General features: G+C 40.6%; 1 protein-coding gene across 1 annotated transcript; it reads right to left on the minus strand.

The window, feature by feature from the left end:
• Nucleotides 1-247: 247 nt before the first annotated feature.
• LOC119888990 (growth arrest and DNA damage-inducible protein GADD45 beta-like) lies at nt 248-1,940 on the minus strand. Its single transcript, XM_038699817.1, has 4 exons — nt 1,697-1,940; nt 1,394-1,495; nt 1,050-1,272; nt 248-934 (listed from the first exon to the last, which is right to left on the minus strand). Exons 1-4 carry the CDS (start codon nt 1,738-1,740, stop codon nt 821-823), a joined length of 483 nt encoding a protein of 160 aa, XP_038555745.1. The 5' UTR covers nt 1,741-1,940; the 3' UTR covers nt 248-820.
• Between the last annotated feature and the right edge of the window lie 8,858 nt (nt 1,941-10,798).

The following is a 10,798-nucleotide window of genomic DNA, read 5'->3' on the forward strand; positions in this document are numbered from 1 at the left end:
TAAAAATATGTGTGTGGTGTTTGTGTGTCACCAGGATGTTTTCACTGTTCCTGACACTTCAGACCAAATGAATGGGATGTTTCCTCCTCAGATATTCTCAGTTGATGGATTTTAAGTATTAGTTTCTCTGCATCTCCAGAAGTTTTTAATCTTATTTCTTATTAAATGTTGTGAATCAGCTGTGAGATGGTGAGTCTCACACACACACACACACACACACACTCCTGGATGAAACACTCACAAATCATTTCTCTTTCAATAGTTTATTGATCAGATCGATTATATAAACAGGTGGATCACATATAATAACTTTCCAGCTGTGACGTCAGCGTGTAACCACCCCTGCGTCACTAACAACAGGAAATAATACAGCGTGACATCACACATCATGTGACCCCCCCCCCCACACTCAGTTCATGTGTGAGCAGACAGGTGAGCAGCTGCAACACCTGCAGGCTCAGGTAGTCCGGAGCGTCACGTGCGGCTCCTCAGTTCATCCAGCTGTTCGGTTCAGTCACGTGACATCCAGCTGCTGCCTCTCAGTCACGTGACATTTCATTAAGAAAACGTCCCCTCTGTGCAGCTCCAGGACCTGAGTCCTCCTCTCCTCTAACTGGAGGCAGGGTTCGGCCTTAAGAACCCGTCGGTACCCCCGGCCAAAATCACCCAGTCAGGTAGCAGGAAGGCCCCCCGGTTCGGTTCGGCCCGGTCCGTCTCTCCACTCAAACGCCCCTATTCCTCTTCAGCAGGAGGATGGCAGTTTGGACTGTTTCCACTCTTTCTCACCGCTCTGCAGCGGTCTGGCTCGGCTCGGCTCGGCTCAGCGGTCCTGCAGCTCCAGGCAGGGCACCCACTGGTTCCTGCAGCGGCTCTCCTCGCAGAAGCTGCTGATGTTCTGCAGGGCCTGGCACTGCAGCGGCTGCACCGGAGGGTTCTGCAAAGCACAGCGGAGAGAACGGCTTAGACTTCCGGTAGCACAGCGTTTATTTCCGACCTGATTATCTGTGGAACTATTAATAACGTCAGCAGCAGGAGGAAGGCGGACTTACCGTGACCAGGATGCAGTGCAGGTCCCGGGGCTCGTTCCCGTTGCTGTCCTTGGTGTCCTCCTCCAGCAGCTGAGCCAGCCGCCTCATGCCGGACACCCGCAGGATGTTGATGTCGTTGTCGCAGCAGAAAGCCTGCAGCAGCGTGAAGTGGATCTGCAGCGCGATGTCGTCTTCATCCTCCTCATCGGTGGCGAGGACGCACAGGACCACACTGTCCGGGTCTCTGCAGGATCAGAGGGGGGAGAGAGACCAGGGTTAATGTCAGCACATCATACTCTCATCTGAAAACGTGTCATTTAAACTCATTAAAGCTGCAGGTTCGTCTGTGGAACTCTAAAACTTACACATTCATGAGTTTGGCGGACTCGTAGACTCCCACCGTGAGACCGTCCTGCTTCTGAGCCGCGACCAGCAACTCCTCCAGAGCCTGACTCACCGTCTCCATCCTGCAGGGACACAGAGGCGGTTAGAAACGTGACCGAAACCCGCAGAGCGAGCGAACAAACGAGCTGCATGAAACCTGTTTAATAACCTCATCTGATCCTGAACACACGAGAATACAGGTCCGGGATTATAATCTGCTCTAAAGTCTCAGCTGACACTCGTGCAGCCGCGTGCCAGTGCGTAATTACGCATCAGTAACTTACTTTTTGTCGGTGCTGTTGGATCCAACAACTTCCTCCAGAGTCATGGTGAACTCAGTAAAATAATCCACAAGATCCAGGATAGAAAGAAAAATCCACAGCGGAGATGCTGCTGCTCCAAATAAAGTCCCAACAAGCGGTAATCCAGACCGGTACAAAGATCCTTCTGGAGTCCGTTAAGAGCTAAATTCAGAGATACGTCCGTGAGGTGTGAGGAAGCAGAGATCTGTGCCGCTGAGAGCCGAAACTCTCCACACTTTATACCACCGGAGCCGCCCGCTCGCTGTCTGATTGGTCCGCCCATGTCAATAGATCCCCCATACTCTGCGCCCATTGGCTGAGCGCGCAACAGACGCTGGTGAACCCACGTGGGTGGTTTCGGAGAATCCCCCGCTCTCTCCCTCCTCCTCTTTCTCCTCACACTCTCCCAGTTTGTTTTTTTCTTTCTGGGTGAAGCTATTTCCAGATCTCCCCTCCCTGCGTCTTTTCCCTGATCCCACGATCTGTTCCTGCCCGGGGGAAGCTGCGGAATGCACCTGAATCAGAGCCGGACCAAAGACGGCTTCCACCCGACAGCGCACCCAGAGACAGCCGCGCAGCAGCGCGATGCATAAATGTATACATTTTTTTAAAGGAGTAGAGACACATAAGAGAAGCTGGAGCAGGTGATTGACCCTGTGAGCAGAGCAGTTTATGCATTGTGTAACGGCGGCCTGGCTGCAGGTTGTGCAACAGTTAAAAACAGAAGATGTGGAAAATGCGTTTTGATCATCATGAGGGGGAAATCACGAGAAATGCAGACGCCGGTTTTGTTTCTCTTTTATTTCACAGACTGAGCTGCTCAGCTTCAGCTCTCTCTGCTGCCTTAGTAATTTAGCTGTGCAGAGCTGGTTACTGGCTGGAAGCCTTGCGCAGCCGCAGAACAGAACTGTGTTATGAAAGCAAACATAATAATAAAAATGCAAAGTTCGGATTTGATAAATAGTTGCACATGCGCGTTTCATGTGTTCACGCCACAAATTACTGTCGAGTCCGGCCTGCCCCCCCCCCCCCTCCATGATCAGGTCCTGCAGGACTGGTCCGCGCTGCCTGCAGAGTAAAACCTGGTGTCAGACGCCCCCCAGTGGCCCCGCGGTCGCACTGCAGCAGTGAAACCAGGACATGTTGGAGCACGACGCGACTCCGAAACCGGCTCTGGCTTTGGGTTCAAATGATTAAGGAGTTTCTGCTACGGGAGCTTTTTGGACTCTAGATCCTTGAGATATTAAATTGGCAATGATCCAGTTTTAATGTGTAAAATGAAATAAAAAGAAATCAGATTCGACGATGTGAACTGGACTGAAATTATATTTCTTTTGGGGGGGTTGAAAGAGTTTATAAATAAGTTCCAGGAGCTGCTCCAAACGTGCCTGAGGCTCTATGAGAGATGCATCTTCCTCTGGTCCTGTTGGGCCCCCTGCTGGTCTGATCCGGATCATGCAGGAGGATTTTAATACACTATTTTTTGCAGTGATGTTTACTTTCACACATTTAGTGTAAATAGTTTCAGCTTGTTTACGTGTTCAATCTTATTTTTTTTCTTTGCATTTTCTTTTTTCTATGACTCTGGACATTTCAGGGAGACAGAACTGGGATTACTTTTCCGTTTAACCAACCTGTGTAACTTCTGCAGGGCAGGAAACCCAAGTTTAAGGTCAGTTTAAGTTTAAGGTATTAAACAAGATTAAAGTTTTAGGGAATTATATTATTAAAGAGTTTTTTGAGATTTAAAATGAAAGGTTAAGAGCGTTTAAAGGAATAAATTAAAGTCAACAAGTCCTTTAATGGATTAAAATAACATTTAAGGGATTTTAAGGTTTAAGATTCTAATATTCAAGATGGTTTTTAAGTATTAAGTGAAAGTTAAAGAGAGTTTAAATTAATACACTTCTTCATTTCCAGTTGGATTAATGAAATTATTTTAACGTAGTTATGTGCTGGTGTTTGATTTGAATCAGTTAATTGATCTTTTCACATTAAAAACACGTCATTAACCTGGAAACCTCTAAAGAATCCACAAACAGAATAACTCTGAGAAAAACATGAAGTCTGACTTCACGTAGAAAAGAAGCACATTTCCAGGATCAGCTCAGGTCCTTTTTACAGTAACTGATTATTGATTAGATATCAGGGTCAATCTGATGAGGTTCGTCAGCAGCCAATCACAGCTTTCATTAAAGAAAAGTGGTGATGGTTACAAATTGATCACATGACCTCTGATGAAATCAATCAGTGATCCCAATTGATACCCGGGTCTTAATCCATTTGTGATGTGAAACACTGATCACATGACGTCACTAAGTGTCGATGGCTTCATTGATGACTGATCGATTTATTAACATTAACAGTAGATAAAAGATCTAAAACTTATTTACTCTTTAAAGGCTTTTTTGAGTTGAGTATTTAAGCAGTTTTAATAAAAAGTTGTGTGAAACCGCTTCACAGTCACAACAGTTTTTATTGTGTAAAATTAAATTCTAGGGGACTTTAAAGGTAAAAAATAAAGTTTTAAGGGGCTTTAAAGTTGTGGTGATGGTGCAGTGGATAAGACACATGCCTTTGATGTGAGAGACCTGGGTTCAATCCTCCATTGTGTCCCTGAGCGAGACATTAACCCCTCGTTACAACAGAGGCATTCGACCTCTGACACGTACCAGCAATTGTAAGTCGCTTTGGATAAAAGTGTCAGATAAAGGTATTAAAGATAAGTCAATAATCAATAAGACAATTTAAATGTATAAGATAACGTTTAAACCAGCTTTTAAGATAAAAAATAAAATTTTAACAGACTTTAAAGGTATAAATAAAGTTTAAAGGGGCTGTTAAGATATGAAATATAAGTTTAAGGTTCTTTAAGGTATAAAATGATTTTTTAGTATAAAGTAAAATTTTAATGTTCTTTTAACTTATAAAAAAGTTTCAACTGGCTTTTAAGGCATAAAATGTAACTTCAAGGAGGCTTCTAAGTCACCAGAGACCCACGATACGATATTATCACAATACTTGATATGATATTATTGAGATTTTAAAAATATTACGATATATTGCAATTTCTTACCTTTTTTCCAACTTCAGTTTGTGTGGAAAACTCTTTTTCTATTGGACTGAAAAAGCAATTTATTTTATTATTATAGAACCAAAAAGTAAAATTCTTATGTACAATTTCATAGGAGTCATTTACACTGGGGACACTGGGGACGCAGGGGACGCTGGGGACGCTGGGGACGCTGGGGACGCTGGGGACGCAGGGGACGCAGGGGACGCTGGGGACGCTGGGGACGCTGGGGACGCTGGGGACGCTGGGGACGCAGGGGACGCTGGGGACGCAGGGGACGCTGGGGACGCAGGGGACGCCACTTTTTGAAAGCATTTGCTAAAAGTTTTGTGAAAATTAGCTCGCAACAATAAATGTAAAATAAAACAAAATCTCTGCTCTGTTACCTGCTCTGCAATGTGACTATAGAAGAAACAGATCTGCTTTGTCCCAAAAAAGTAACTTAGTTTAAAAAGACAAGCTGCTGATTTCTGCGTTATTTTTAATAATATTTTTATATTCTGAATTGTCACCGGCCACCTGAACTTTGTTTCCCTTCATATAAATAGACTCTAGATTGCAGAAATTAAGAGTTTAATGCTCAAAATTTTCGAAGGGCCCCCAGACCCCCCATCGAATATCCTTTTTCATCAATGAATATTTCTTCTAAATAGCTTTGGAGCATCTTGTTGTCTCGTTACTGCAGTGTTGTGCTTTATCACGTCTTGTGGACCCCTTAAATGTCCACTTTTCAACACAAAGTGACGCCCTTGTACAATTTATATAATCAAAAGACTGACACCAAACGTCCGTGTATCGATACAATATCGGCATGTAAAATATCACAGTACTATGACCCCCCCCCCAACTGCTAAGGTGTCAAAGGGGCATTCAGGTGTAAACTAGTTCACATAAAGGTGACACTACTGATGCCTTGGCTCGCTGCTGTCGTTGGGTTAATTGATGACTGATCGTCAGTCGTTGATTTGATGACAACAGAAAGTTTCACAGATGATCGAGTGATAGTTTCTTTATTTACTGATGTTTTTAAGAGTCCTGCATGTTTGTTAGAAATAAAGTTATTCACTTAATTCTTTGCTTAAATTACTTTTAAGGGAAACATTTTGATTTTAACCAATGATTCAGTGTGAGACTTTCTGATAGCATCATTAGTCAGCGTCACTTGGCCCGTTGACGACTGACTGGAGGATCACTGAAGTTAACAAACAAAAGTTTCAGGAACCTCAGAGTCATGAACAGACGAGAATCAGAAAGTCTGCAGATTTAAACTGAGGAAAGGCAAAAAATCCTCCTGCTCTCAAATGAACTCAGGATTTATGAAACCTTTTTTTAGTTTATCTCTTACAGTGATCTTTAAATGTTCATGTAATGTGGTTGTTTTAAGAAATAATTCAGGTTATAAAATTGCAGTTTAAGTTTGAAAATTAATGTTTCAGTGGCTTTTAAAGTTTACAGTTCAAATCAAGTAAAATTACTGAGGTCGTGCAGCTTGTTTTAGGGGTCCTTCAGGTGAAAAGTTAGGATTTAACAGGCTTTAAAGGTGTAGACATAGTTTAAGGGGTTTTAAAGGTATGTGTTAGTAAAATTAAAGTGTGAGGAGCTTCTCAGTCTGAAAATGAAGTATAAGGAGCAACAATTAAAGTTTAAGAGACTTTGAAGATGTAAAAGGGAAGTTTGAGAGACCCTGGCGTGTGAGTTCCTGCTGCAGATTTAATGCCGAGCAAAGTGAATTTCAGAATCCACAAACGCACTAATTAAAGCTTTAATTTAACAATACACACTTGTGATTATTTAGTGTGAGTGTGTGTGTCTGCAGTGTGAACCCTCCTGCTGGTCGACACTCGTCCTCAGTCTGCAGTTGTTCCTCGCAGCTTCATTTCCATCTCACACGTCCTAAAATCACTAATTTATCCTGCAGAGTCTGGTGGCTCGATGAGAGGACCGCTGTTTCTCTGAATACACAGTTTTTCCCCTGCCAGGTTCGTTCTCTTCCTTCATTAGCAGTCGACACACCGAGTGTTGAAGCTTCTTCCTGATTTGTTTAGTGTGAAACAACAAACAGGGAGAGATTTATTGAATGTTTTTTCAACAGAATTCAACTAAAAATGAAAGATTCAAATCTAAACTTTGAACAGACTTGAGCATCTCTGGCTCTGACTTGCAGCTTGTTTGTCACAACGATTAATTCTGTGTGAGGAAACGATTTTGTTGCGGAAACACAATGTTAAATGATTAACCAAAAAACTACTATAAATAAAGATCATTTCACATCAGTAACTAAAACTAAACACATGTTTTAATATCAGTTCATCTCTGTGAGACTTGAGACTTCAGTTTTGTTGCAGTGATTTTATCAGATGCTTTAATCCTTTATTTTTTTTTATCTCAAAACACACAAACATGTTGCGACAGTCGTGCTTTGGTCAGTTTAACATCATCATGTAATTCTCGACTTCCAGGCTTAATAAAACTCATCCCGTTAGAGTGACTCTAACTTTCTCACTGCAAAAACTGTGTTAGCTCTCTGATCCTATAAATACTCTGTACGTCAAAACACAATAAATACTGACTTGTTTCTATTTTTCTGGTCACTTAATGTACATTTATTTAAACACTTACTTCTAATCAACATTTCTTTCTCAACATAAACAATTTGCAGCTTCGTGTAGATCAGTTTTCAGTTGTACATCAGAAAAAGGTTCACTAAACAGTGGTGGACAGTAAGTACATTTACTCTTTAAGTATTGAACTTAAGTACAAATTAGAGGTACTTGTACTTTACATGACTATTATCTTTTCACACCATCTCAGAGGGAAATATTGTACTTTTTACTTCACTACATTTATATGACAGCTTCAGTTTCTTTACAAAGTCAGATTTTTACACACAAAACACATGAAGAGTTTATGAAATATGATGTCTGGTTATAAATATAATACAATATAGATTAAACTCCAACAGTTTATACAAGTACAGCTGACAGGATAAGTCTGCTGACAGAAAACCATTTTGATCATTTCATGTAAAAACATTTGACGCTTCCAGCTTTATAAATGTGGAGATTTGCCACTTTTCCTTTAATAATTTGAATATTTTTAATGTTTTGTTAATATTTTTGAGGTTTGCACTGTGGTCGGACAAAACAAAGCATTGTGAAGGAGTCACTTTGCACTCTGCTTAACTGTGGCAGCATTTCTCACTCCTGTCAAATTACCGCAGGAAAATAATCAGCAGATTACTCTATAATGAAAATAATTATTAGCTGCAGTCTGATACAAAATAGTTCAACCTCAACCAGCAACAGTAGAATCCTGCTTTTACATTAATGCATGAAGAATAATTATCTGATGATATAATAGATAGTGCAGCAGTCACACATATTTGTTTTACTACCTGGAAGTCGTGGACATTTTGTTAACCACTTGTTTTTCCGTCCTCTTCCTGTGAAGAGAGATTTTTAAGAGTCGACACCTTCAAAGTTAGAACTAGATTTCTTTCATTTCTTGCATCTCTTTCCTAAAGTGAAAGAGGTTCATCTCAAAACAATTAATAATATTTATCCATGTAAAAAAAAGAAGATAAGAATAAGATTTAAATTAGATTTTAATGTGCATTGTGTCAGACTGATATTGTCAGGAACATCTTTTCTACAGCTTTAATGTTGTTAATTTCTTTTGTCAAATCTTGACTAGACTATTCCAGAGAGGCTAAAGATTCTGTAAAACACAGTTTCGGATTTGTGAAAATAAAAAAAGGGTAAATTTCTGTGCACATGTAAAAAAATAGCCTTTATATAAATATCTCTTTTTTTGGCAGAATAAACGATTGGTTTGGTGCAAAAGAATGTAATGCCTGTTTTTGATTACCATAATGTTAAGTTTTGTTGTTTTATGAAAAACAAAGATATTGAATTCTTGTGTAATAATCATAGCTGAATATTATTAATTTGTAACTGTATATTTTTTAAAGCTGCCCCAAGTTTTATGGCATTTATTCATGAATTATTATTATTAAGATAACTGATAATTAATTAAAACTGGAAAAGAATAGTGCCTTAAAACTCTCTGACTTACTCACATTGTATTTAGAATAAATCCCCTTAATTTATTATATATATATATATATATTTAGTTATTCATATTTGATTAAAATTATTTATTTAGGTTTATTTGTTACGTTGTTTACTGCTTGAATCTGATTTAATTTGAGGTTGATGTAACATTACTAAAGATGTGTGGTTGTTATTTAAAGATGTCAATAAAGTGGAAAACAAACAAACAAACAAACAAACAAACAAACAAACCCGCGTGTCTTTCCCGAGAGGCTTTTATTTTGAAACGCCTGGCCGGAAGCTGCCCCTCCGGACAGGTGAGTGTCCGCAGGTGTTGTTGTCGCAGGTAAATCTTTGTGTTTGGGAGATGATTGTTCCTCCGGCTGCTGACAGCTATGGCTGAACGGGCTGAACGGGCTGAACTCACGGTTCTCTGCGGACCCGCGGACCCGGTACCGTTTTCATCTTTTCATAATTTATGTTCATTAAAAAAAACAACAGACGCCTGAAACTGACGTTAATGACAACGGAAGAATCTACCGTTACCGTGTCTGGAGAACATCTTTCTACCGACTTTAATTAATAATATAAATTAGAAGCACCGGACTCACCGTGCGGTTCGGCTAAAGTAGCTGCTAACTTTAATGCTAATGCTAACCGGTTCTCTCTCCCGCAGGAGGCCGTTAACGTCGCTGTTGACGCCGAACTTCCTCTCATAGAAGGTTTGGAAATAATCCCGGAACTTTCACAGGTTTGGTTCAGATTTTATTGTTTGTATTGTTTTGCGCAAATATAACCAAAAAGAACAGTCGCGGTTCGGTGACAACCGAGCCGTCAGTAGGGAACCGTAGGGCGGGAAGGGTTAGCTTAACGACAAGCCCGCCAAACTCTATTCAAAAATCTGACAGTTTAACCGAATCCGCAGTTAAAGGGAAAGTTGAGGGAAACTGTGTCAAATCTGGACTACATTATTCCAGAGAGGCTGAAGCTTCTTTAAAACACCGTTTCAGATTTGTGACAATAAAAAACACATTTTATATGCGTCCACATGTAAACTTGTCCCCGCACTGTCAGAAGTGGTAACTTAAATTGTTAACGTTTTAATGCCAAAACGTTTCACTAAACTCCTTTCAGAATTTTGATCATTTAAAATTTGCATACTTATACATAATCATGACCAAACACCTTTTACAAATCAGTTTGTAATCAGTCTGAGTAAATTAAGTATGACTGCAGCAGCATGTTAAAAGAAATGTGTTTTTGGTAGAAGAGGTTGGACATTTTGAATGCATGTCAAGTTGAAGATTGTTTTTTAGTAGTGTCTTGTTGTATTTTAACCTGTGAAGCACCTTGGTCAACCTTTAAGTGTGAAGAGTGAAGTCTTGGTCTTGAGTTCAGGAGGATGTCGTGGTGTTTGTGTGATTCTGGATCGTCAGCGTTTCTGTGTGTGTTTGCAGGATGTTGAGCCGCCAGAATGTGCAGCCTCAGAGGAGACGGACATCAGAGAGACGCCGGAGCAGGGAGACAAAAACGCACAGGTGGACGGACAGACGGTCTCTGCACCTGCAGATGAATCCTCCAGTACCAAATCAAAGGTAAAGACCGCACATGTTTTATAGAATCTTATTTTCACCTTGTCTCTGAACAGATAGTTGGAAAAGCTCGAGCAGATAATAAATAACCAACAGCTAAAGATCCGTCTGCTGGGGAGGAATTACAACTTTTAAATTTGGGGAAAGTAATTTGGTTGGTTCTGATGCTCCACAGTGATTTTACATTTATTGCACAGCATGTTTTGGGCATCACCCCCTAAAACCTTGTTAATGTGACCTCAGAATCATTATAGATACGACTGTTCAGCTTCTGACATTTATCTGTAGACATTAATATAAAAAAACAGGCAGCGTGAGAAACCTCCTCCCTTCTGAGCTGCATTTGCACATTAAAATCCAAACAGAA

This window comes from Micropterus salmoides, unplaced genomic scaffold (genome assembly GCF_014851395.1).
Source record: "Micropterus salmoides isolate LMB-PRFRI ecotype aquatic unplaced genomic scaffold, ASM1485139v1 Ms_hic_scaffold_5, whole genome shotgun sequence".
Taxonomy (NCBI): Eukaryota; Metazoa; Chordata; class Actinopteri; order Centrarchiformes; family Centrarchidae; genus Micropterus; species Micropterus salmoides.

Excerpts from the sequence above, each read along its gene's own strand:
- LOC119888990 (XM_038699817.1), bottom strand. The coding sequence starts at position 1,740 with ATGACTCTGGAGGAAGTTGTTGGATCCAACAGCACCGACAAAAA. Across the intron at positions 1,273-1,393 it reads TCCGCCAAACTCATGAATGT|AGACCCGGACAGTGTGGTCC; the intron begins GTAAGTTTTAGA and ends CTGATCCTGCAG. Across the intron at positions 935-1,049 it reads TGCACTGCATCCTGGTCACG|AACCCTCCGGTGCAGCCGCT; the intron begins GTAAGTCCGCCT and ends TGTGCTTTGCAG.